General features: G+C 40.8%; 1 protein-coding gene across 2 annotated transcripts; it reads left to right on the forward strand.

Annotated features, from left to right (window-relative positions):
- Positions 1-26,870, forward strand: MBTPS1 (membrane bound transcription factor peptidase, site 1). Of its 2 annotated transcripts, none has more exons than XM_082320427.1 (23): positions 1-82; positions 2,072-2,561; positions 3,737-3,994; positions 4,396-4,599; positions 4,977-5,087; positions 6,397-6,506; positions 6,896-7,012; positions 8,052-8,119; positions 8,766-8,868; positions 9,614-9,765; positions 10,754-10,915; positions 11,495-11,639; positions 12,758-12,946; positions 13,546-13,718; positions 14,724-14,839; positions 16,974-17,130; positions 18,003-18,127; positions 19,121-19,198; positions 20,856-20,996; positions 23,435-23,566; positions 24,081-24,207; positions 24,900-25,030; positions 26,105-26,870. In XM_082320427.1, the coding sequence occupies exons 2-23, from the start codon at positions 2,375-2,377 to the stop codon at positions 26,299-26,301; spliced, it is 3,183 nt and encodes a 1,060-aa protein (XP_082176553.1). In that variant the 5' UTR covers positions 1-82; positions 2,072-2,374; the 3' UTR covers positions 26,302-26,870. The 2 variants fall into 2 exon arrangements, with proteins under 2 accessions (XP_082176553.1, XP_082176554.1); XM_082320428.1 differs by lacking the exon at positions 1-82 and adding an exon at positions 482-738.
- The last annotated feature ends 1,095 nt before the right edge of the window (positions 26,871-27,965 follow it).

A 27,965-nucleotide genomic window follows, 5' to 3' on the forward strand; every position in this document is an offset into this window, starting at 1 on the left:
CCGCCGGCCGCGATGGGGCTCTCGCGAGAGCGCTGTGGTAAACAGTGCACAAAATGGCGGCGGCAGCCCCGGCGGCGGCACGGTGAGCGCGGGGGGAGCGGGGAAGGCGAGCGGGACGGCGGTGCTGCTGCTTCCGCCGCGCCGCGTCTGTGCGCGGGCTGGGGGGAGCGCTGTCTCGCCAAGCTTTGGGGGGCGCGGAGCGGGGCGAGCGGCACCCGGGCCTTGCAGCACCCGGGGCTCGCTCTCCTTCGTCTCTGGGGCTGCCTCGTCCGCCGCCGCGCTCCGGGCAGCTGCGGCGCGGAGTCATCCCCGCTCTCCGGCCGGCTGCCGCTCCCCCTCAGCCTCTCCCGGCCGGGGGGCGGGTTGGGAGCGCCGGCGCGGCCCCGCACGGTGCCCGGCTGCTCTGGCCGGCGCGGCGCTGAGGACCCGCGGCAGCGGGCACGGCACAGATGAGTTACCCCGTTACTGGGGCGCGGTGGGCGGGAGCAGCGGCCCCTTCCTGGCACGGGCAGAGCCCCGGAGGGGGATGGCTGCTCCGCTGCCCGGTGGCGCGGGGTGGCCGCCCGCAGCCTCCGCGCCGATGCTCTCTCAGCCTCTCTCAGCCGGCGATCTCTGCGGAGTTCCCGTCGCTGGGTCTGGGCTACCTTCACTTCAGAAAAACTCGGGAGTAACTCCAAGCGTAGCTGTTCTAGGGGATGGATAAGTTGGCAAGTTTAGGTTCCTGTCTGGCTCCATGCGGTAAGGGTACTAAACAGAATAAAGTTGTGAGCCTGCTGTTCCTTTGGTCTCAGTTTCCGTCATATTTCAGCATCGTGCTTACATACAATCTGTTATCAGCCTTAAGGGTATTTATTTTGCTAATTTATGTAGTTGTTTTTTTTATTTTATTGCTGTAGGGGTTATAAGCCAACAAAGTGATAAGGTGGGCAGAGCTCAGCCAAGATCAGCAGTCGATGTACTGTAACTGTGTCTAGTTTAGGGATGAAGAGCAAACTTTGTAATCACAAGCAGTTCTCAGTCTGCCATGGTGGTGTCAGTTAGCTAGAAATAGAGGGGAATTCTGTCCCTGTTACAAGGAAATACTTGAGAATGCTAAATAAAGTTAAATAAAAATGAAGTGACAGCTGTCCCATGCATGTTGTTGTGCTGTGAGGTCAGCCCATCGTTCTCCTAAATAGAGTGAATCCCCCAATAAGGCTCCTACTTTTCAATCCTGATCACTGGTTCTGCTCTGCTTCTCCACATGGTGTGACAGACCAGATGAAAATGTTTCTCTTCTCATTTCTTAATGGCTTTTTATCTATCAGTTGCTGGTTAAATGTTTGGATTTTAAAGAAATGCTAGCTTTGCAATTTTTCTCAAATGCTTCCTGCACCTTAGGAGGTAAGGGGAAGAAGCTTCCCCTGCACGTGAAAAACACTTCTAACGCTTTCCTTTAACTTCATGTTATTACATCTGTAATCTCAGCCCTTATTTTCTCAGGTGCCCACGTTGTAGTAACCCGCATTCCACCTCAAGAAAATTTGGAAAACTTTTTTCATGCTGATTTTCTCTTACAAGCACAGGGACTGAAAGTTTGCTTTCTGTGGTATTTCTTGTCCTTACCAGCCCTTAGCATAGAGTTTGAATTTGATTCTCCTTGTGTAAAATGATGTACCATAGCAGAATTTCTATTTGCCACATTTCTGACTGGAAAAAAGCCACCATGCCTTTTTAAGTGTCTGTGGACACCTTTTATCATATTAATATTTTATTTTGCACTGTACTTTTTCCTTGCTGTGGGCCTGGCATGTCGTTTTGTTCTCTTTGCTCCCTTTGCACAAAGGGTTGTAGAGTTTGGTTGTCACTGTTGCCTGTTCTATTGTCAGGTTAATGCCTGACTGTTCCACACCTGCACTGGGTGAGCAAGGAAGAGACTTGAGCATTCATGAAAGATTGCTAAATGAAACGTGAACTTTTTGCATATTATTTCTAACACTAACTGCCAAAGGTGTCTATCTTTTCTGATCTTCAGGCTATACATTTGCACGAGTGTGAATCTAATTATTTTCTATATTGCCCTGCCTTACAGGTTGGCTTGCAATCAGCTTTGCTAATTCTAGGGAGTTAACTTTGCCATCAGAAATGGAGTACAGGACTCAGCTACCACATCCTGAGTGACCGAATCCTTTAATACAAAATGGAGAAGAAGCGTAGAAAGAAATGAGCCTGTTTACAAGGCTTTACCTCAAAAGACAATGAAATCTCTACTTATTTTGGACACAGCTTTAAGAATATCCAGTTGATCAGCACAGTGAAAGCAACGTTTACTGAAACAAAAATGAACTAGTTTATGAAGAAGAAAATTGTGATTTGAATATATGGAATTTTTGGAATGAAACCATTTTCTTCTATGACCATGAAGTTTGCAAACATCTGGTTTGTTCTGGTTGTTATATTACTCTGTGGCAAAAAACACTTCGGTACCAGACTAGGGAATTCCTCTCATGAGGCTCACGTATGTCCTGGATGTTCTCGCCTTACTTTGAAAGTGGAATTCACTTCGACAGTCGTGGAGCATGGTAATAAAGAGTTAAGCAGTAAAAAAAAAATACCCCTGTGAAGTTCAAGTGTATGTTACTGATTTGTGGTGTTTGTGCAATTGTAACATTCAGAGAGTTTCTGTAGAAGCATATTGTCTGCCAAATTCTCTATGTTCAAAAAGAGAAACAGATTTTTTTCAAAGGTTCTTGGTTTAACTGGAGACAAGATTCAAAGAACAAGAGAAGGAAGAGAGGGGGAAATAAAGAGGATGTTAAAAGTGAAAATGGAGCATGAAGGCTCGGGTGGGCAAGTCTGGTCACTTTGGTGTGTTTAGTAGCTGGCTGTTTCAACCTGGCCAGTGGTATGGTTGAGGCTCTTTTATGAAATGTAACCACAAGTGGGCCTTGAAGAGGTGAGAAAGGCAAGAAGTCTCTGTGGGTTTGTTCAAGAAAAAGTTTAGAAGCAATAATACATGCGTGGAAAAATGGCAAAGTGAAGAGAGCAGATGAAAGACAAAAGTGAGGCAGATATCACTGCTGAGATGGCAAAGGATAGCAGTAGGATGCCTTGACCCTGTGTCAACTTATTGCCTCATGCACCTGTAACGTTTCTGTAGTGAAGCTGCGTGTGTGCCTGGGTGCTTACAGGCAGGATGTCTGTAGTGGCATTTCTGAGTGTAGTTAGCCAAAGACTTACTGTGGTGAATGTCGTGGTGTGCGCTGGTGCTGAGGTCCACTCACAAATCACTAATCTAGGTCAAGGACTGGACCGTTGGGACCGGCTTCATTCTCTGTGCATGTCGTACTTGGTGTCAGTAATTTGCACTGAAACTCGATACCATATAGAGCCTAGGTGTCTTTAAATCATACATGTCAAGAAGCATATTGAGTTGGCATATCAAGCAGTTGTCTGCTGGATGTAACAGTAAGTCTGTTACCTCTCCCCTTCTCCCCCTCATAGTTTCACTTTTCCGTGATATTTAAAATTCTACAAAAGGTATTTATCATGTTTTGCAGGTTTCCTGATGGAAAAAAAAAAAAAAGCATTATGTAGTGCAGAAATAAATTGCAGATTTCTAAAAGCAACAAAAAAGTGCCTCAAGTTGTTATTATTTGTTCTGGATAAAGAAAAAAAAATACTTGGGCCTTTGCATTGTGAATGCATGAGTAAGCTGCTTAAACATCAGTTCTGATAAGTTCTGCTCTTGTTCCAGAGTATATTGTGGCTTTTAATGGATACTTCACAGCTAAAGCTAGAAGTAAATTTATTTCAAGTGCACTAAAAAGTAGTGATATTGAGAACTGGAGGATTGTACCTCGCAACAACCCAGCCAGTGACTATCCTAGTGATTTTGAAGTTATTCAGATCAATGAGAAACAGAAAGATGGAGTACTGACACTGGAAGATCATCCAAACATCAAGCGTGTAACACCTCAGCGGAAGGTCTTCCGATCGCTCAAATATTCAGAGTGTAAGTAATCTTCTCTGTGGTTGCATGAGATCTGCTTTGGAAAAGTCTTCTCAGCCTTATTTCAGACCATCAGCTTAGCATTACACAAATGAGAAGTGCCCTACAGTTTTTATTTAATTTACAGAAATCTGTTCTTTTGCCTATAAAATTATCAAGGTCCTGTCATACCTTTGCTAAAGTGTGGCAACAATTCCAACTATGACATAGAAACATTTCTTTTGCAGCAGTCAGTTACCAGAGACTATAGACCACTATATCCCTAGTAGATAAAACGGAAGCTTTTTCTGATTTTGATCAGAGAACATGGATACTCACTTGTCTAAAATTTTTCTTGTAACAGTACGACGTGTATATTTGCATAAAAAACTAATCTCATACTGTGTTTTCTTCATTCTGTGTAGCTGATCCAATGTTGCACTGCAATGAAACCAGATGGACTCAAAAATGGCAATCGTCTCGTCCCTTGAGAAGAGCAAGTCTTTCTTTAGGTTCTGGCTTCTGGCATGCAACAGGTCGACACTCAAGCAGGCGTTTGCTGAGAGCTATCCCACGCCAAGTTGCTCAGACCTTGCAGGCAGATGTCCTCTGGCAGATGGGTTACACAGGTATGCTTTTGCCTGTTGGCTGAGAACAATTACCTTATTTGAAAAAACAAGTGAAGTATAAGGAAAGGCTAATTGGCTCCTATGTGTTAATCTCTCATTGGGTGCCAGTTCTGGAAAGATTGAGAAATACTTTGGTTTGAGGTGCATTGTATACTTATGGAGTGCTGTTCTGTGTATGTGTGTACTGTACTTAAGAGAAATTGGTCATATTTATGATCTGTGGTTGTATTTCTGGATTGGAATATGTTTTCTTTAAGATCTCTAATTTATTTAGCTTGTAAATTGCATGCTACGTTAAACATAAAAGTTTTCTTTGACATGATGGAATAGATCTGCTATGAAGCTGAATCAGAAAAAGCAATGCTTTTCTATTATAGGTGCTGGTGTAAGAGTAGCAGTGTTTGACACTGGTCTGAGTGAGAAACATCCACATTTCAAAAATGTGAAGGAGAGAACAAACTGGACTAACGAGAGAACCTTGGATGATGGTGAGTAACTGTGCACAATTGTCCAACTATTCCTGACGCTGGCGTGTTCTGTTTTCCATTGTAAAACTGCTGTTGCTGCTGTGGTGCTAACATCTGTTGAAACTGCCTATCTTGTGATTTTAAGCTTAATTTTGCAGTGTCCCAGGCACTTGTACTCATACCAATTCAGCAAAGAGTATTAAGGTTCTAGGAGGGTGTTGCATAAGTCTTCTTTGAATCATATGTGGCATTTCATCATAGTTTTTGAAAAATGTCAGAGCAAGAAGACATTAAGCAGGCATAAGTACATTGTCAAAGTAGGTGGAGGTGAGAGCAAACCCCACAAAAAGAAAGAAGTTTCTTTCCTATTCCTTTTTATGTATTCTGCTGTTTCACGGTGCATGCATATTTCCATACTTATGAGAGAGCATTTTCTTTCTTTACTGTGCAGTCCTAAACTAGTCAGAGTTTTGGCAGCTTCCTGTAAGCTTTTTCTAATCTATATAGTTTTCATCAACAAACACTGTGCTGGCTCACACCCATCAACATTCGAAAGAACTTTTTATTTTCTGTGGTATGTTTGTGTTCCTTTTTCATATGTCAACCCTAACTTGCCCTGACTGTATGCTTTCACAGATTATTAACTTCATATGGTCTGGGTCAGTGAGTCAGTCGGCAATTTAATCCCTTTAAAGTTCAAGGTATATGTATATCTTGCTCAGTCTTGTGTGCACCTGTATCATATGTAGTATTTCTTTGCATTGCAGCACCTGCTTTTGGTAGTACTTTTTATTAGTTCTGTGCCCAGATGGTTGCTGGACAGGCAGATTTGGAGTACAGAAATATAATGCAGGTGGTCCCATAAAGCAAAAGATAAATTATTTTTTGAGGAGAGGAAAAAATGTGTTTTCTTGTCTCATTTTTCATCCTTAACAAAATATGGTTATTGCAGAGTCAGGATAAAAATCTTTTAAGGCGTTTACATAAAAATATGTTGGCCTTGTGACTTGCATTATTCCAAAATAAACTTTTTCTCTCATGATTGCTTTGTGTGGCTCTTGATTTCATTGGTAGCACTCAGGAGTGGATAGATTGGAGAGTTTCATCAGCTGGTTGTCTCGCTACACAATGCTGGAAATTCTGGCCCCACTGAACCCAGTAGCAAAATATGATTCAAGAAGAGTAGGACTGAACCCAGTGTTTGTGGTTTGTTGTAAGTCTGTTAGATTGATGTGATTTTTGGTATAGGCAGTGTTTAACAGTACAAATCCTTGACAATGAAATAATTTGTCTTCTAACAGCTTATTTTGTTTCCTTCTTCCTGTGATAGGTTTAGGCCATGGGACTTTTGTAGCAGGAGTGATAGCCAGCATGAGAGAATGCCAGGGATTTGCTCCAAATGCAGAACTGCACATTTTTAGAGTGTTCACCAATAACCAGGTAGCTATTTTACATGTGTTTCAATTTCTGCCTTTCCAGATTAATGCTGTATTAATCCTTTCCTTTGGGAATATTGCAAGTACTTGCAAATGTTGACGTATTTTCTTTGATAAGTGAGAAGGATACATCTTTCTATTTAAAAGAGACTTACTACAAGATGTCTTACAGTTTCCAAATCTGGTATATTTTTCAGAAATAATGTGTGGAAGTCTGATCTGTATAGCGTTGGAGCAATCACTCAAATGTACTGAGCACTAGAAATACTAGGAGACCACTGTCACTTTTGTGCTTTATTTTGGCGGTGTTTCTTCTCTCTGTCTGAAGTCTGTATTATCATGGAATCACTGGATTTTCCAATGATAGCTTTTTTCCCCCTCTTTCTTACATAGGTCTCATATACATCTTGGTTTCTGGATGCCTTTAATTATGCAATTTTAAAGAAGATAGATGTATTGAATCTAAGTATTGGTGGCCCAGACTTTATGGATCATCCGTTTGTTGACAAGGTTAGTATGAGGAAATAAAGCGGTCATGGTGTTTATATCCCTCACACAAATGCTGGACTTGCAGAGCTACTTGTTTGCCACAGCTACTGACAGGTTCTGGTGCTGCTGACAGTTTCTGTGGTGTTTCATGTACATGAGAGAAATTTTGTACAGTGTACAGGCTTTTAGGAATATATACAAGGAATGAATTAAAAAAAACAAACACAACCCAAATATTCACAGAGCTGTGGAAGCATGCCCTTTTACAAAATGCTGTATGTACTGCTAGGAAGCGTGACTCCCACGCAGGCAACTAAGTGGGCCCTTAATAGCAGAAGCTTAACTGAAATCCACTCCTTTTTTTTTTTTTTTTTTTTTTTTTTTTTTTAAAATCTCTGCATGGTTAATTTATTTCATGGTAAAAATATGGATAGTTTGAATTTAGCAGCAAATTGTTTAAGAACAAATAGGTAAAAAGTACAGGTAGTTGATTCAGCTATATGATAAGAGATTTATTTCAGGATAAGATGGAATTAGGTTTTTGTATTTGTAAATGTCATGGTTCCCTGAATTGTTGATCTGTCCTTCAGAAGCAGTAAGTGAATTAATTTGCATTTTAAAAAGGGATAAAATCTTTCTTTGTAAAGGGTAATTAAGGGATTTGAGGCATAGAAATTTTTCCTTTTTTTATGATAACCTGCATTGAAATTTAGTTTGACAGTGACTTCACTACTCTCCCCAGAGTATTACTGGAGGGGATTCAGAATAACTTGACTTTGGCATCTGGAGTGCTTTGTTATGGACAGGAGTTTTTCCTTTGGTGTAACCTAAATATGTGCTATCAGCAGAGTTGCTGTCAAGGCTGGGTTATTGGTCACACAATCTTAAGGAAGTTTGGAGCTTAATACGGAATATACCAATGAGATGTATTTTATAAGTCTCAGTAAGAAAGAGGGGTTGGACTAATTGTTAGCTTATGTCAGGCCCCACGGAGTGTACATTTGTTAGAAAAGTCTCTTTTTTGGTGGCAAAGCCTTATTGTAAACGTTATTTTTTGTAGGTATGGGAACTGACGGCTAACAACGTCATCATGGTCTCTGCTATTGGCAATGATGGCCCTTTGTATGGGTAAGTTTCAATGACCACTTCAAAGAAAAGCAAATATGTTATTATTATAGGTTTTAGGAAGTAGTTGTGCTTGGTCAGGAAGTTTTCCCTCCTCCTTTTTTCTGTAATCTGTTTAAAGAAAGTGACTCAAGTTAAACTCTTTCCACTATCTTTATCACTTGCTGCAGCAGTACAGCAATTTGTGAAGTACTTAGCTAAGTATTTTTCATTGAAACAGTGGAAAGTCAGTAAAAGAAGAATGGCAGTACTTCCAGCTGATATTTCCCTGTTAGTGTGACCATACATCTTTGGGTACTGATCTTGGGCTGAAGGAATATAGAAGGGATCAAGCCAGAATGATTTGTGGTATATTTCTAAAATAAATGCCTAAAAATAGATTTTGTTTTGTCTTCAACATACATTGTTTGGTAGTTACTGAGTTACTAACTGCCTGAAAAGGTCCTCTCGCTTTGTAAAGTACCGAAATTTGTTTCTGTGGTGGTTAAAAAGAGTGTCTGACAAAAATCTGATGGCAGCATGTCCGTTATCAGGATAAACTTATGACAGTGTCTTGTGTTTTGGTTTGGGGCTTTTTGTTTGGTTTTGATTGTTTTTTTGTTTGGTAGTTTTTATTTTTTTGGTCTTCATATCTTCCAACGTGTTCTAGGACTCTCAATAACCCTGCTGACCAAATGGATGTGATTGGAGTAGGTGGCATTGACTTTGAAGATAATATAGCTCGCTTTTCATCTAGGGGAATGACCACTTGGGTAAGATACTTTGACTATGGCCAGCCACATTTGCAGCCAAACTAAGGGCCTTGGAAGGGGAGTCTTTTTTGAAGGGGTAATCCCGTGCAGATGGTATATGTGGAGTAATCAGTGGTAAAAGATTTCATCAAAGATCAGAATAGTTAAAGATCGTAAGTCTTTAAGCAAGAAGCTTAATGTTTCTCATCATTAGTCTTGATCACTATTGGCATTCTTGATGTATTTGTAAAATGTCCAGTATATTTTGATTTACAGTGAGGACTTGCCTGTGTGGTTAAATAGGCAAAAATGAAGGCCTGTTCTTGTCCTTCCTTCAGTTTAAAAATGTCCAGATGCTACATGTCACGTTGTACTTATTTGCCTGCTGAGCTGAGGTGATGGCTACTAAACACATGATTTCAGATGAGATTGCGTTGTGATCCTGATTAAGGGGACTGCTACATGTTTCTGTTTGTGCTGCATCTCATTCATTAGCCAGGTAGCAGTGTGTTTATCATTTTGTCAGTGGCTTTATGCTTAGCGTAAATACTAATCAGCAGTAATGTTGACATTGAAACACCAAGAACTTGCCATAAACAGCTTGAGTCCTTCTTTAGGTGTTACTTGCTATTCCGTGATGCTGAACCTCAGCTAATTTAGTTGATAATTTTACTTCTGAACAACGTGCAGTTAGTTTAAATGCCCAAACGAATCAACGAGTGCTCATTATGTATTAGGACACTAATCCATCCGTTTTCTTTTGCAGGAGTTACCTGGAGGTTACGGTAGAGTGAAGCCTGATATTGTTACTTATGGCTCTGGAGTGAGAGGTTCTGGTATGAAAGGTGGATGCCGCTCTCTCTCTGGGACAAGTGTAGCATCTCCTGTTGTGGCAGGTGCTGTTACTTTGTTAGTAAGGTAAGTCTTAAATGAGAATCTCTAAAAAGATACTGATACAGGAGGGTCATAAAAGGCCCTTGAAGGAACTCACGAAGTAAAACTAAACTGTGTTTAGATGTAGGAAGACAAACTCAGAGGATAAAATCAGGGTTCTTCTGCCTAAGACATTACTTTGTCTGACTAGGTGTAAATTTCTTGGGAAAAATTTGAGAACTGTCTTGAATAATAGTTACATCTTTGAAAATGTAACTAGGGAGAACAGTACTGTGAAGTAATTTTGTCACTTTTTTTAATCATTTTGAGTTGCTGAGCTTCTGTCAATTGTGTTGTAGAAGAGCAGCTGCTCAAAGTAGGCACCTGTAGCAGATAATTATCTAAGTAATTGTAAATTTTATAGGATTTAGGGTTTTATGGCTATTATCCGGTTGCGTAAGTCATCTGTTGCACAATGAAGAAGTTGAAAGGAAGGTGGGAGTTGCAAGTCCATACTTCGTGTTTGTCATTGCTACTACATAATGATGAGACAAACCTTTATTTGAAAAACACTTATGCCAAAAATTCAAAGTCATCATCATATTTCCTCCATAAAAGGGTGCATTTTTCTTTGAACAACAAAGCTATTTTTCCCCCCCGAAAGAGTCAGTTTGTGAATGCCAGCAAGTTTCCAGTTACAGAGGCTTTGATTTTCAGAATATTTTATTTAGCATATAAAGATACTGCCCTGATTGTAATGATTGCTGGTCATGGAGCCCATTGTAAGGAGAAAAATTTGTGCAACATTAGTTTTTAAGAGAAATGTATCAGAAAATTGTCACTCTTCTTCAGCTGTTCCAGTGAGAAATCAAGTAATAATAGACAACTCTGGACTGTAGATGTTGCTCACAGCAACCTGATTTTTGATTGCATTTTCTTTAAATCAAATGACTGTCAAGGTGAAATGGTAAACGGGACTAGCTAGAAACTAGAATAAAGGCCACCTAATGTGAGCTGTTGTTTCCTATTTCAGCACAGTTCAGAAGCGTGAAATGGTAAATCCAGCAAGTATGAAGCAGGCACTTATTGCGTCAGCACGTAGACTTCCTGGAGTCAACATGTTTGAACAAGGACATGGCAAGTTGGATCTTCTGAGAGCTTATCAGATCCTCAACAGCTATAAACCACAGGCCAGGTTAATTTTAATCCTTAATTAATCAATGATATACTATAATCTGCTGTATTTCTCTTCAGAGAGCAGGTGATGCACGTGTAACTCAGTTGAGCAATCTGTGCTTGTGCAACAAAGAGAACTTGCAGAGATGAAATCCTGAAGCATGAATTTTGACAAGAGAATGGATGAAAAGTCGATGTATTTTCTGCCTAAGTTATAGCATCATAGGAGATGGAAGTGTCTACGAGAGCTAAATTTACTTTTTCTTCTAGCCTCAGATGTTATGAATAATGTAACCTAGAACACAATGGAAAAGTACTTAAATTTTAACTTTCCAGAATAAGAACATTCTCACTATGCTGAAAAGTTTATCTTTTTTTTGTGAAAATCTTTTCACAAAACTTAAAATTAAAAAAAAAAAAAAGAGGAGGAGGGAAGAAGATTTTGGGGCAGATTTGGGAAGCGAGGTGAGAGCTTGATAGAGTAACTCTGAATAGAATGTTTTATCTGTCATTTTTTCATAGTTATGTATAGTGGCATGTTCTTCTTCTGTTTATTGATTTATTTTTTTTAAATTTTACCTCCTCCATCCTGCTGTAGTTTGAGTCCAAGCTATATTGACTTGACGGAATGTCCCTACATGTGGCCCTATTGCTCTCAGCCCATATATTATGGAGGGATGCCAACCATTGTTAATGTTACTATCCTTAATGGTATGGGTGTCACTGGGAGAATTGTAGACAAGGTAAGACTTAATGTTGTTCCAAGTCCTGACTATTAATGTTGCTAAAAGCTGCCCAGAAAAGACTATGAACTTCATAAAACAAATCTGATTTCTTGCTGCTGAGAGCAGGAAATGCAAAATGTTTGATTTTGAAGGGCACACCCAGATTAATAAGATTTGTCAACATGAGCTGTCTACAAGTTTTCAAGCAATGCATTGGTTTCAGGGGTGCGTAGCATTTTATCTTTGTAAAACCAGTTTGGATTGACAGGTACTTAGAGATTTCTTTGTATTCTCTGATAGCATTCAGAAATCTTCTGGACAGACTTTCCTCTTTTTTTTTTTTTTTTTTTTTTTTTTTTGTCTGGAGCATAAGCAATCTCAGTAAAGGATCCTGACATTATAAATCATGCCTCTTCCATGGGTCAAAATGACCTGAATGTATTGACTTACCAAGGTCTGCTGTAAAACCTGTTCTTCTACACCAGTGATGTTGAGCATGTTGGTTGACTAGGGAGATTTTTAATTTTTTTTTTTTTTTTTTCCCCAGTAAGCTTTCAGTAAGTTTAAATGTAGAACAGATTTGGGAATTGATAGAAGTTAAATAAGGCACCTGTCCCAAAACTTTACCCAATGTAAATGAGCTTAATTTCAACATTTTAGTGTGAATCCTGAGGTCTGTTTTAGATTTAAGCTTACATTAAAGGGTATTGAAGCTCTTATCCAACATCATTAGCTTATGGTATGGCATGGACACAGCTGATGTAATTTGCTTGCATCTGTTACAGCGATAGCTCTCTTTGTTACTGAAAGGAAATCGGGTGTTCTTCCCAATAAATTCTTGCACAGGACTGCAAAATGTTAAAACAGGTGCATTTAGGCAGCATGCTGTTCCAATAGCTTCTTAGAGAGTCCTGCCTCTGAAAAGCCTATAGTCAAATCATTAAGGCTGTCACGATTAGGTTGATTCACTGACAGAACACCAACGTTTTGGGCTTTGTGGACGCTTTTTAATTTGACAAAATACTCAGAAAAACTAAGATTTGTTATTTCTGTGTGCAGCGGAAGAGAGCTATGTCTGCAAAAATTACTGACTGCAAATACTGTTTTACCAGTGTTCTGTATTCTTCATTTCACAGCCAGACTGGCAACCCTATCTCCCCCAAAATGGGGATAATATCGAAGTGGCTTTCTCCTATTCACCTGTGTTGTGGCCTTGGTCCGGATACTTAGCAATTTCTATCTCTGTAGCAAAGAAAGCGGCATCTTGGGAAGGCATTGCTCAAGGTCATGTTATGATCACAGTATCATCCCCTGCAGAAAATGAAGTAAGTTCTGTGCATTTTGTTTTTTCTGTATTCATAATTATTAAAACTGATTCCCGATATACAAATACCTTGTTTTTAAGGGGTTGCTCTGGTCCTGTCATTTGAAGCATAAGTTAGGCTGGGGTCAGGAAATTGAAGAGTACCAATAATGATCTTTATAGTTGAGAGCAGGATTAACCTGCGAATTGGATATGCTTTAGAATCAGAAATCCTCTCTTTGAGACTGACTTTGTAATTTCATTTGTTTATTGTGAATTGTAAGTAATATGTTTTGAAAAAGAGATTAACTAAATATATTTCTTCTAGAACCATGCTTAATTGTTCCTGAGAAGTTTTTAAGGTTTTGAACGATTGCATCAAATCACAGTTGTAACATAGTTTAAGTATTTTATGTTCTGAGCATAAATATAAACTGTTGAGTGCAGAAAAAATACTATGGTGATAAAAGGCAAAAGTCATCTCTTTGTCTCCATAGCTGGTACTGGTCACTAAAAGTAGATTTGATACCTCAATTTTTTTGGTCTTTTACAATCCACAGTTAACTGGTGAATGTTCCTGTGGGGAAAAAGGATTTCACTGTAGTTTGTTCTGTCCTTCAGTCTAAGAATGGTGCAGAGCAGACTTCAACAGTGAAGCTTCCAATAAAAGTGAAGATAATTCCTACTCCACCTCGTAGTAAGCGAGTCCTTTGGGATCAATATCATAATCTCCGTTATCCACCAGGATACTTCCCCAGGGATAATTTGAGGATGAAGAATGATCCGTTAGATTGGTATTTATCTCAAGTTCTATTAAATCAGTATTTCTTGATTGTGTGTTAATGATACGGGATAACTTTACTGAATGCCAGAGAGCTCTGGCCTTTTGCAGTGTGACATGGGATTATCTTTTCTAAGAAATCCATGGAAAGCACTTAGACTCTGCGTGCTTTTGGTGCAGGATTGTTTTTGTGCTCTATGGTTTTATTCACATGAAATGAAAAGCTTTTAAAATGCACATTTAATACACTGAGATTTTTGTTTGGCTTTCAAAGCGTAGCATTTTTCTTTTCTGCCCTGATTTCCCCCAGGAAGTTAAGGGGGGCACTTCATTAGCCGCTTCAGCATTCACTTACCAAAAATACATAAGAAATTTGAAAGACTGAATCCTAAAGAAGAAACCCCTTGTCTGTTGAGGGAGACTGTCTTCGAAGCAGGGGGAGGCTCAGCTGACCTGTTGTCTTTCATAGATGGAGAGGGAAACCACCCATAGTAAGAATTGTGCAACAGTGAATAAATGAGGATTAATTGGGTCAGTGACCAAGACATAGGCTTTTGGAAGGCTACTTGGAGCGTGCAGATATGGCAAACGGACAGGAACGCTCTGCTGAGTTTCAGCAATTATTTACAGGTGGTCCTGTGTGCTTCTTCCAGTTAGTAGTTAAAAGTGCTCTTACTGGCTCTTTCGTGAGGATGAAGTCCTGTGAAGAGCATCTGGTTTTAATGCAGCAGTGTTTCTCTGTGGTGTGATGCAAACATGTAGAATTGTGCTTTGTAAGGAACATGCTCAATCTCTGGCTTTGACTGTATTACTAACTCTTCTCTGTAGCACTCAGAACCTGTGTCATTTGTGAAGAATTTTGCAAAGAACAGATAGTGCATGGAAAACTACAGATTATTATTTGAAAAAAATGGACCTTTTAGAAAGGAAACTAGGAAGTAATCTATAACTAGAGTACTTAAATTAGATTTCTGCATGCCAGATCTAAAGGTCTTCAACACTTTTCTCTTTTCCTAAGGAATGGTGACCATATCCACACAAACTTCAGGGACATGTACCAGCACCTAAGGAGCATGGGATACTTTGTTGAGGTTCTTGGTTCCCCATTTACATGCTTTGATGCAAGTCAGTATGGTAAGCATGAGTTAATTGCCTTGTTCTCCATACTGCTAACTACTTCCTAAAATGGCCTGGTTTTTGGAAGAGCAAAAATGTTGTGGGGGCGCAAAGAAAAATTCTCATGGTAGTAGAAAAATATTATAACAGTGGGTGTATTTATTATTTATATGCTGATATTTAGTTGTGTAAAGTGTTGCTGCAGAAGCTTGCTTGGGAGTCTAGTAGAATTAGTGCAGTTTTCTATCCTTATCGTGAAAAAATGAGAGGGAAAGCCCACCTCTGAGTGGGTTAAAAGCCCCTCTGTGTTCCGTCCCACAAAGGCAGAACTGTATTTGACAAAAGATTTTGGCACAGTCAAAATGAAGCATGATGTGAATAGTAGACTAAAATCAAAAGTGTCCATTCTGTTTTTTTTCTTTTCCTCAGCAGTGGCATTTTAAAACGCTGATCTTTGTGGATAGATAAAAGAGTGGGGAAAGTATTCCATTCAACCATATGCAATAGCAAAGCAGTATGTGGCTTGTTTCTTCTGTGTTCATCAGGAAGGAGATTCGATAGATTTGCCAGGCAGGGGCATGCTCCAACAAGACCCTCTTCTCTTTTGGACTGTGATGTTCTTCAGTAGACTATAAAGTGAGGGTGCATTCTCCTGACAATTTTCTACTTCTGGAAATGTCAGTAGTAATCTTTTGTTTATCTTGATTCTTCAGTAAATATCGCACCATTGCTTTTTGAGTCCAGTGCACCTGGATACAGAAACGGTAGCCCTTAAAAAAGTGACAAAATAGTTTCTCATCTGAGACCACTGGTTTTGTAGCTGATAGGGAGCAGCATTAGGGGACTTCTCTCTCCTCTGATTCACCGTCATTTTGTTGGAGAAATGGATGGAAAGCCTGAACCAGTTTTCTCCTACGCAGTATCCCAAAGCAGAAGTTTAGGATGTTTACTGTATGTTGCACTTAGTGGAGATTGGGTACACTTGATTTTTCATCTCTTCTAGTAGTCCTCCTGTGGTTACTCCAAGAGCTTTCAGGTGTTTCCTGTGCAGCAGCCATGTTGGTGATGGTATGAGCCCAGTCTTACATTGTACCTCATTTGATTAGTAGTTTGTTGGGCTTCCAGAATTTCCTCAATCGGAAGAAGTGAGGGGTGGAAAACGCAGTGATCGGTGGTCCATCTACCCTATTTTGTATTGTCTGCAAACTGAGTGAGGGTACACTCTGTCCTATCGTCCAAGTCATTAACATGGTTTCTACAGGATCTTTATCAGAAGGCTTTCCAAACACAGACTGTCCAGACTTGTAGAATTGGCCTGGTTGCAAGGGACCGTGAGATGCAGGGCCAGTGTCAGTGGTTGATCAGGTTGCTCAGGGTATCATCCTGTCAAAATTTGCATTGTCTCTGAGTATGGAAGTTCCACCACCTCTCTGGGCAATCAGAAATTGAAGAAGCAAAATGATTTGTTATTTAGGCAGAATCTAAAACCATAAACATCTTTTCAGGAAATAGAAGTATTTTTTTCTGGTTGTGTTTTTCAGTGATGCAGAGAAGGTTGTGCTTGCTTGTTAACAGGAGTGGGAGAGGGTTATATGAAAGTGGCAATGGCAAGATGCAGCTGTAGTTTTCAAGGTCTGAATCAAACCAAGTTTCAGAATAATTGTTGGCTACCTGGCTGCAAATCTGCAGTAGTGAGTGGAGTATCTTTTAGAATTGGAGCAGTGAAAAACCTTCTGACGAGGGTGCCTCTACGTTAGCACTTTAGTTTGGATCATGGGTGAATCTCCTGATTGTCCTCTTCTGCCACAGTTTGGCTCGGTTTATGGAGCATTTGGGTGAGACCAAACTGCAAAATAAACACCTGACATACACGGGCATTCAGTTCATGAGACCATACAAGCACAAGTCATAAGTAACACCCTAAAAAGCATACTATGCTGCCAAGCTGATTTTTGGATAGATTTGTAAACTAAATTGTCTTACATTTCCCATCCTTAAATGTGACTTCTTTAGGTGAGCTGCCAGAGCAGAGCACATGGACCAGATATTGTGCGAAGTGTGCACTTGTATTGATTTTTGCATGGGTTGCGTGAATAGCGATGACGTCACAGTGAACAGCCTGGTGAACTCTTGTTTTTGCTTTTACACACAGGGACTTTGCTGATGGTGGACAGTGAGGAAGAGTATTTTCCTGAAGAGATCACCAAGCTGAGGAGGGATGTTGATAACGGACTTTCACTTATAGTATTTAGTGACTGGTACAACACATCAGTGATGAGAAAAGTCAAGTTTTATGATGAAAACACAAGGTACTGATTTATGTCAGTTCTTTGGGAAATAAAATGCCATAGAATTGACATTTTACATGCATATTACCCTAAAAATCCAAAATGTGACAGTCTGTACTTTAGTGCTTGCATGCTACCTGTAAGAAGGGACTACCTGAAGAGCAAAATTGACATTAAGCTTCAGCTTAAGGACAATAGCTACCTGTTTTATCATGATTGCAAAGGCCCCTTTGGTAATGTAATCTTCTTTTAAAGCCCAGAAAAACATTTACAATGAAGAGAAGCAAGAAATGAGAAACTGACAAACAGAGAAAAAGGGATATATTTTCACTTTTGGGAAGCAGAATAGAAAGAAAATGTGGGTTGCAAGCAGAATCGCCAGGTTGTGCACCCATTATTGGAATTGTTCCAGTGTATCATGTAAAGGGAAAATACGCTAATATCACCAGTGGTGAGAGAGACCCTCATAATTACTGTAGTTGTCAGCCTGTTCTGTGTTAATGTTAAGCTAAAAAGATCTGTTCTGCAGTTTGTGAACAAGTAACATTTTGCTTCATTAGAAAAAGAAGCAAATGACATGGCCATCGCTTTTGCCTCATCTCAACCAAACAACATAAGATTGAATTTCTTTTTAGCAAATTGAAGTTTTTGATGGAACTGGAATGCACTGAGAACTTTACATTAGTATTACTTAACTTTTGCTCAAAACCATTGATGTCAGAGAGACAGCTGCTCACAGGCCCCAGGAGTTAAATAAGGCTTTGAGATATAGTTCATTATTTAAGTGACTTTGAAAAAGTCTGCACGCAGGAGGACACCTGACTTTTCATAATACAAACTCTAGAAGTATATTCTGCATACTAATAAAGTGTGTTACACTGTAATTTTTATAGACAGTGGTGGATGCCGGATACTGGAGGTGCTAATATACCAGCTCTCAACGATCTGCTTTCTGTCTGGAATATGGCCTTTAGCGACGGGCTGTACGAAGGTGATTTCACCATGGCAAATCATGAAAGTGAGTACTGGAGTCCATTGCCTACATGGGCTACGGTGTGTTGTTTGGAAACTAATTTTCTGTAAGAATGAGGTTGAGTGAGAAGGAAGGGAACCACTCAAATTCAGTGAAAAGAGTCTCATAAGCATGCTTAAATGATTACTTCCTTCATAGAATGTATCTGAAAAATTTTCAGCCCAGATAATGAATGTCCTCAGTTTAGGCTTGCATTCCAGATGCAATACTTTGAAGGGGTGTGTCTGTACTTGTCTGGACTATAATTATTAGTTGCCAAGATGAAGCCTTTGGTTTTAATTTTGCAATTACATGGAAATTTGAAATTTTGGAGAAAGAAAATCGATTGGGACTTTTTCCTTGGAATACATCAATTTACACATACATCACAACATCCCGAGATGTTCTGTAAATTCCTGTTCTTGTAATCTTTTGAATTGTTCTCCCTGAAATGAATGATTGATTGGTTTCAAGTTCAAACTTTGTGGTTAGACCATGTGTCTGTGACCTTACTGTTTTCAGCCTTTCTAGGTCTAGCCAGTCTTTCTTTTTATCTGACCAAGTCACTTGATGTTTTCGAGCATTGTATCCAAATCTCTCTCTTCTGACTGGTTAATTTGGGATGTGTATGTGAAAAGAGAAGGCACCAACGCTGAGGTCTCTGTATGCTCACTAGCGCTGATTGAAGGAGACAGGTTCTCTGTAGTATAAATAATCATAGAATCATAGGGCATTTGATTAAGCTTTTCAGTTTAAAAAAAGATAACATCAGTTTCCTAAATAGAAAGGTTTGAAAGCAGTAGGTAAAGGTGAACCTGCAAAAGCTGTGCTTAGAAATGCCTTCTCTGTGAATACACATACTGGTCAAAATATGCAAATTCAGAGCAATGTTCCTGGGAATGCTTTCTTCTGTGCTTGTTTTAACAGCTTACTGAAATACAGTGGGAAGTGAGGGAGTGTCATTTTTAGTTTAAACTGCAATTTTGTGATGTCTTTCAGTGAATTATGCATCAGGATGCAGTATTGCAAAGTTTCCAGAAGATGGCATTGTCATTGCACAGACTTTTAAGGATCAAGGTATGCACTTCCTTGTCTTTTTAAGTAGAGCTTTGGAGTCAGTGCACAAGCAAAGTTACAAAGTCTAAAGGTGTAAAAACAATGAGTTTGAAAACACGTTGACAGGGTAGGTGGTTTTTCATTTTGCCTAGAATACGTAGTTGGATGCCTAACAGGCAGCTGCAATAAGACTGTATACAATTTTCATATAGTACAGCAATATCCAAGTGTATATATACAGTCCTCTGTTGTGCTTGCTGTATGTAAACACATCTGCATGTATGCGTCCATGCATCTTTGGAGGGAAGGGGGTTGTGTTGTAATTGTGTTAATTGTCCATGTTTCTCACAAATTTCAAGTACTACTGAAATATATCCCTAATCGTTGCCAAATTTGGTGTGAGTGTTGTGGTAGCTGTGGTAAGGATATAGGTAAGGAAAATTTTGATAGAGAAAATGTCACCTGCTAGACTCCCGCAAGGGAAAATTTTAGGCACACAGGAAGCCTGTGCTCTCAGAGTTGAGTGATCTATTCTCTGTGCATATCTATTCTATTTACTTTTATCATAATATCACAGGTTCCTGTGCTTTTTCCATCTTTTCTGTTCATCGATTATCTCAGTTATAATTGTAAATATATCGCAAACATGTCTTTTAGGTTGCCAGTTTATTATTCGGATACTTGCAGGGCTTTTGGAGGCAGGCCTTTAAATTATAGACTCCTTCAAAAATTACTCTTTACGATATTAGTACAAGTGTTTCAGAAAAGGCTGAGAAGCAGATCTCTGAACCATGGCAGGGCTGGATGTACTGAAAACTGGCTCTGCCTGCCGGTTCAAAGAGCAGCTGGGGTGAGGAGGGAGTAAAATTTGCCAAAGGTTAAAGCAGAGGGGGAAGATGGGAAAACTTACATGAGTTTCTTCTTTCTTTCTTTCTTTTTTTTTTTTTTTTTTTTTTGGCTTAGGTATCCTTACTAAACAATACTTTTCTTTGTTCCCGAATCGAAAGCTGAAGGGACAAAGTGCAAGGGTAACTAGTAACTGCAGAATTGCAGAGAGATGCAAGCCCAGCAGTCTTTAAAATGGGCTTCCCCTAAATGGCTGCTTTAAACGAGTTCAGTCAAAGCCTTTCTCTTGCAGCTGCTGCTCACAGAGAGACAGATCATGTATTTAATGGCATGTCTCTATTCTCTTTTGTTACTTCCATAGTAGATTTTCTTGTAGGAATAGGTAGGCATGGCAGTTGGCGAAGTAAGTTGGCGAAGAGCAGTGTGCGCTGCGATAGCTGATTCTTAAGTTACTGTGTCCTGTAGAATTCTGCAGAAGGACCAAAACAACATAAAGCAATTTGTAAGGCAGAATGTTTTGATTTTATACCTGTTGCTGAAAATATTAGGATTTTTCATTCAAGCATGTTGCAGATAATCCAGGTTGTGAGGTCTTTTTCTGCTTCTTCACCAAAGAAACAAGCACATTAATATCAGTAGGAAACGTCACAATCAGGATCTTGGAGCAGTTTCATTTTTATCATAACGTCATGGGGTTTTTAAAAACATTTTGCATAAATGTGTGACATGAAGAGTGGCATAGCTGCATTCGTAAGTTTGCAATGTAGGCTGTGTTGACTTAAGGTAAATTGATGCTTTGCAGACTATGAAATGTATTTGTGCTTTGCTTTAGGTCTTGAAGTTTTAAAACAGGAGACTGCTGTAATTGAAAATGTCCCTATTTTGGGACTTTACCAAGTTCCTTCCGAAGGTGGTGGCAGAATTGTTTTGTACGGCGACTCTAATTGCTTGGATGACAGCCATCGACAGAAAGGTGTGTAAGCTTTGACATGCAGGAAGAGTTGTTGTCTTAAGCTGACAACTGTCCTATGGGGTTTTTACAGCTCCCATCAGAAGTAGCGGTTTTCTAGGGAATCTCTAAATATTCCTAACTGGGGATTAATCTCAATTCTGCAGAGCTCTACTGAAAACGCTGTAAGATACAGTTACAAAAAAAGAGCGCCTCACATTAAGTAGCGCTCTGATCTATGGGCGGATTTCCCTCCTCCCCATAGGCCCCTTGCCTGTTCTTCTGTTCCACAAGCTTTGGGGGCTGGTTTTGGGGTGGGTTTTTTTTCGGGGTAGGGTGGAGTGGGGGCAGGGGTGTTTGGTGGGGTTTTTTGCTTCTTTGGGGTGTTTTTGTTTCCAGAAAGCACCAAGAGTTACACATGCTTGATTTGAAGTTGTGAAGAGGCCATTAGGGGATCCCTTCACTTTTTCCCCAGTTGCATTTTCAGAATGTTTCTATAGTGCAATGGATTTTACCTCTTGAGTTTGCTCATCAGCGTGCCTTGTTCCCTTTACAGTGTTTGCCTTTTCCCCTTCGCAATGTTTCTTGTGAGGATTTATGATAATGTTCAATGCTTCAGTTGTGCATTGGTATTTTCCCTTTATTCTACTTTGACAGAAACCAGCTGGTGTAAATATGTCAGAAAGTAGGAATTTCTGTTTGGGTTTTCAAAGTGTTTGTTTGCCACTTTAGGTAGCAAGTGTGTGAGTTGTGTGTGCGTGCGGTTTCTGTGACTCTCAGAGAAGCCGTTCTCTCTGCCTACGCGCTGTGGTTGGTCCTTATAAAACCTTTTTCTAGCACTCTGTCTGATCTGACTGCTGAAATTTTTAAGAGATTGATTGGGTTTCTTGTGACATGTAAAGTGCAGGCTGGTAGATCTGTGGCTCGAGAGGCCAAAGATAATTCAGTCTGTGAGGTCTTTTTCTGCGTTCCCACTGAATGCGATGTTCAACCTGCATTTTCCTTTTGTGATGAAAAGTACATTTATAATTTTTTAAGCTTTTGTCACTGACATTTTAAAATATTTGGTTATTTAATCCATCCCCTGACTAATTTAGTTAAGTTGAAAGGAACTTACTGTCTAAGGGAGCTTTCCATCTTTAGCTCATTTCTCTCTTTCCCAAACATTTTCTTTTTCTTTGAAAGTTCTCTGGTTTCTCCTTATCTGTCTTTAGGTGGCTTCCTGAGTTGCCATAACACCAACATATCAGTGCCTTATGTGCTTGCTTTAAGTTATTGAAAGCACGTAGCATAAGGGAAGACACATAGCTTTAACTTAAGTAATAGAAAGCAATGCTTTGTGACCTCCCTAATGCTGTTAAGTTCATTGTGACCTGTGAAGCAGGAAAAAGTGGAAGGCTCTAAAGAAATCCTTTCAAATTAGCTTTTAAGTTGTGAACCAGGAGCTATGTCTCCCGCAGAGACATCGGTGGCTTTAACTGAGGTAAATTCCTAACATTTGTGAATATAAATCCTTAAAATCTGATTGACCTCTTTGAAAATCAAAGGTGGGGGTTTAAGGGACACCAGGATTATGAAGATTAATTTCCATTCCCAGCCAACTGTTCCTGGGTTCAGAAGTTCTGAGAAAAGTCATTTGCTGTATGGTAGAAATAGCTGATAAGGCATTGTTCTACTCCTGCACATGGAAGTTTTAGAGAATTGTGATGTTAACTAGCTGGACTGCTTGTTCATTAGGGGTAGCTCTGGATTAAGGGAGTAGTAATTCAGGAGAGAATCAAAATGAGGGTTCGTATGCTGTTAAGTGCAAAGGAAAACCATGATCAAGTGTACTGTGGCATTGGTTCCCAGCCTGGTCTGTACCACAGCTGCTGTAGGTACTGCTTTTCCTTTAGCTGGGATATAGCCAGAACCTTTCTCCTTCTGTGTTTGTTTATATTTTTAAGCTTGGGAAAGCAAATGAGTCATAACTTTGCACTGAAAACGCTACCTTGTTTCTACTTTTCTTTGCGAGTATTTATTTTGTCCTTTCAAAAAATAGTTGGTTCTTTGTTTCCCTCTTAGAAATGATACCAGAAGCTCTGAGCTTCCTGTGTTTCCACATTCAAAAACCTCGGTAGTTTTTGCAGGGACTGGGATGGCCTTGCCCAACCTGGAATTCCCATATTTGAGACCTCTTGTTTTATGTTCTACTCACCAAAAGAGCCTGATTTGGTACAATAGAGAAGAAGATATTTTAAGACTGAACAGATTACTTTTGTGTTTGTGTAATGGGGAGGAGGGATTTGAAAGTTGCATCTTTCTGAAATTGGGCCTAGAACTTCAAAAGGAGAATAACAAGAGCCAGAAAAACTGATTGTACTTATAAATGTCATTATATCCTTCTTAACAGAAAAATAAGCCATTTGAAATGTGGGATAATGCATATTTTGGTTTGGGGCTTGGGGCTATGAAATCCACAGATTGCTTTTGGCTCCTGGATTCCCTCCTGCAGTACACTTCTTATGGGGTGACGCCGCCAAGTCTCAGCCATTCCGAAAACAGACAGCGACCACCATCAGGAGCTGGCTACTCTCTTCCCGAGCGGATGGAAGGTGAGAGCCTTAACTACCAAGCAAAGCCCACAACTGAGGGAGTGTTAGGGTGGAATTCGGGAATACCCAGGCAGACCCCTTGAGTTATATGCCAGTAAGATTAGGCGTGAGCTCTACAATGTTCTGTTGTTTTACTAGAAGAGAGCGCTTACTGTAGAGATTTGTCATGATACAGTTGTGATTCAACTAAAGAAAATGTTCTGTTCCTAGAGTAGGAATTTTCAGATACCTAGTTCTGCTAGGGAGCATTCTAGATACTAGCTACGGAGCGTGTATAAAGCATTCAGTCTTGTTTCACGTGCTGCCAGCAAAACTTGGATTACCTACCATTGCACAGCCTTACTGTTTTGTAAGGTACCCTTTGGTTAATTCTAACCGAGATTTAGCTGCAAGTCATCGTTACTGTAAAGAGCTCCTGGATTTACAGCAGCTCTGTTTAGCTGGAGGCAAATGTCAGTAACTCTTATGCTACCAGTCTTCTGGTAACCGAGTCTGCCTCTGCTCTGAGTTGCAGGTAACCATTTGCATCGATACTCAAAGGTGCTCGAGGCTCACTTGGGAGACCCTAAGCCCCGGTCCCTTCCTGCTTGTCCTCACCTGTCTTGGGCCAAACCACAGCCTTTGAATGAAACTGCCCCCAGGTTAGTATACCTCTTTCTTACAGTTATACAAGAAGTTTCGCTTTTAAGTTCAGCTGAAAAATTATTGTTCCATCTGCTTTTGAGAGGGACAGCTGGAATGCCTTTCCTAGAGAAATACCAGATTGCAAAGAGGAAATAATGATTAGTGCCTCGTCAGTGAATAATTCTGACTCACCTTACAGCTACACTATGAAACTGGGGGATTTTAAAAATAGCTTCACAAGTCAATTCACTGTTGTGATTGAGTGATTGCAGCTTATAGTGAGTGGTCTTGCTTAAATCCATTGTCAGTGCATGCCTTTGAAATCGTTTTCTGAAGCAGCTTCTTGGACAGCTCGCCTAACTCTGCCTTCTGGTGTATTGTTTGTCAGTCACTCGGAGGCAAATGCATCAGCATATAGATGCATCATACTTGTCTGCTGAGCTGCTAATGGTAACTTTTGGTAGTCTGCGTGCAAGAGAGTGAGTTGTTAGTAAATAGTTGCCGATCTGACTGTGTCCCTGTGGCGTCTGAATTTAACTTCGGAGGCCTGCAAACTGCAGAACTTAAAGAGGGGATTGGATTATCATTTGGGTCCAAACTAGTAAGTTGTTTGTAGGTTCCAACTGTCACTTTCTCTATACGTTTCTACAAAATCCCTTGCATTACTGAAGCAAGTGGGCAGACACTTCTGTCTTTAAATTTCTTCTAGCAACCTTTGGAAACATCAAAAGTTACTGTCAATTGACCTTGATAAAGTGGCTCTGCCCAGTTTTCGACAGAACCGACCCCAAGTGAGACCATTGTCCCCTGGAGAAAGTGGAGCATGGGACATTCCTGGAGGTAAATATGGAAAAGTTTGAAAGTTGCTGGTTTGCTTTGCTTTTTGTATAAGCTTTGGGAAAAAAAAAAAAAAAACAAAACCAACCAAACAAACAAAAAAACAACCAAACATGCCGCAGCCAGAAGAGAGGCCAAGTGTTTATTTTCAGTTGTGGAAAAATACGCAAATAATAGTATGGCTGTGTTGTAAAAGGCTGACTGATGAAGCCTGAGAGAAATATTTTTGCATATGAATAGTTTATTCAGAAGAAAGCATGTGCGACATACTGGAAGATCTTGATGGGTGCTTTTTGGGTAGTCGAGGTTTGTTTTGGTGCTGCTCAGGCAGACAGGTGTCAGGAGCAGTCCCTGTCCTTGGGAGCTGCGGCTAGATACCTCCTGCTAGTTAAAATTCCTTGCGTGAGTGCACAGATGCAGAAACAAAGTCCAGAAAAGTTTGTCTGAGTGGTGCTTTGGGCAAGGTGTTACACTAACAAATGGTGTAGAGCACTTGAAACAGCATTTGGTCTAATGGTGGGGTACTCTCCTGTACAAGCTTGGCACTGCAGGCCCAGCTGGAAGTCGTTTGAAAGCCTCACATGTGCTTTTTTCCCAGGCTGAGCTGCTAGACCAAAAGATGCCTGTAAAAAGGAAGGGTCTGGTTCTGTAGCTCGGCCTCACCCCGTGCGTGCACAGCCTCTGGAGCAAGCACAAAATCAGTTTCCTTGTGGCATCAGGATTTGGTGTGATTTATAGAAATTACTTAGTGGTAAAACTATGGTCAAGCATTTGCATCTCTCTTCTAATGCAGAACAGAAGATCGTTGTTGCAGGGGAGATCTGAGTTCTACTTTCATGTGCCCAAATAGGTCAAGGTGGAAATGCTGCTGCTTTTCTGTAATGTTAGCATCCCGTCTTGTTTTCACTAATCGGTCTGCCGTTGTTAATCTTCCTGTCTGAAATGTAATCTGATTAATGGCTGTTTCGTCTTTGAACAAGAATTACCGTCGGATTGTTTTGGTAGATAGCGTTAACACTGCAAAGACATCGTAGCTCATGTGGTCATTCGTCACTTCCAAACCTCCTTGCCTTCTAGGTATAATGCCGGGCCGGTACAACCAGGACGTAGGACAGACTATTCCAGTCTTTGCTTTTCTTGGTGCCATGGTGGTTCTGGCGTTCTTTGTGGTGCAGATCAACAAAGCGAAGAGCAGGCCAAAGAGACGGAAACCACGAGTGAAACGACCGCAGCTTATGCAACAGGTTCATCCACCAAAGACGCCTTCTGTGTGAAAGCTCTCGCTTGCCAAAGATGACCTCCTTTTACCGGTTGCTTTCCTGGGTGGTCGATCGCTCCCAGTGAAGGTGCAGTGAATGCGGCACTGATCGTCCTAGTAATTCACACCTGACATCATCTCATAGTCTTTGGTTTCTGGAGAGAAAAAAAAAAAAAGGACCTCAGTTGATCATGTGTACATAAAACTGCAGCTTTAAGCAGCCAAAGCCACCAAAGACTTGAATACTGTTTAAATGGCTGCTTAGTCACTACATATCCCAAGAGGGGGAAAATGGACCTTTTTTTTAAGCTGACCAAACTAAAATTTATTTGTTTAGAGGCTATTTTCTATATTTATTGTTGGGGAGGGCGGGGGGAAAAGTCACTTTAAGGACCTCTGCTAAGGAAAAACAAGTGCATTTTTTTGGACGGAATGCAATTTTCTAGAATGGTATTATGCTGAAGAGTATAACGTACACCATTAAAGGAGGGAGGGGGCGAGAGAGACCAGTACAAATCAGTGAGACATACTCCTGCAGTTTATTTTTATAAAGCCAACTGCCATGATGTTTTGTAATTTTTGGTCATGATTTCACCGTTGTTGGTGAAGCAGATTTTCAATAAATATGTTATCTATATGAAGCTAAAGCAATGTACTAGGTGGCTCTTCTTTCTGCTGCCAGTCAGAGCGAGCACATTGTTGAGTAGAGAAAATTTTCATGTCTCCCGTTCTTCCCCCCATATCTTTATCCTTACCAGCAGCATCCCAAGCTGCAGACTTTCCTTTGGAGCATTTACGGGGCAGTCGTGGTGCTCGCCCTGAGTAAGAGCAGAGTTTTGAACACTTTCAAAACTGCAGAAGCAGCTAATGAGGAGGGAGCTCCCGAAGGGCAGCTCAGTGATGAGCTGTGTAAGAAACTGTCGTGTGGATGGCACCTAACCGCATAGTACGGTGTGTCACAAAGCCAAAAACCCCGTCTCCCTTGGTTTGTCCTGCTTGAAAGCCTGCGACTTGTTACGGGCTTAAATAAGGACGCAGACACACGTTGCCCCTGACCATGCGCTGTCGGTTAATGTTGCCATGATTGAAATAGCTTCTCTTTTGTAGTGAAGCTGCGACGTTTTCCCTGGCAGCTGCTTTGGTCACCATTCCAAATACGAGTACCTTTTCCCAGGAGGAGCAGGGAGGTGGTGGCTGCCTCTGTCGGTGAACAGAAGCAGTGCCTGGGCTGGAAGCGGTCTGTACCAGCGAACAGTCCTGGGTGAGCACGGGCTCCCAGGCAGCCCCGGGCATGGCTGGAGAGGGAGAAGGTGCCAGGGACAGCCCCGCTGGGCAGTCTGGCTGCACCTGCCCCGTTTGGGGCTTACGATCATGGATGGTGGTGGTGGGCCTTGGGAAGGGCGCTGCAGGAGAGAACGTTTCTCCACGTAGCCTGGGGCAAACCTTCCAAGAGGTGGCCGTGGATAGGGTTGCACAGTGCATGTGTCCTGCAAAAAGGTTTGGGAAAACCCATTTTCCCTAACCTGGTGAGCAGTTGGCTTTGTCCAGCCTGCCTCTTCCCTTCCGAAGATGAGGATGAACTGGAAGAGGCCATGTCCTGTTGTGGTGCCAGAGAAGGGACCAAGCTTTCACTTCGGAACCCTTAGCGGAAGCTTGTCGGGGCTGAGGAGATAGGCACAA

This window comes from Platalea leucorodia, assembly GCF_965183815.1.
Source record: "Platalea leucorodia genome assembly, chromosome: 8".
Taxonomy (NCBI): domain Eukaryota; kingdom Metazoa; phylum Chordata; class Aves; order Pelecaniformes; family Threskiornithidae; genus Platalea; species Platalea leucorodia.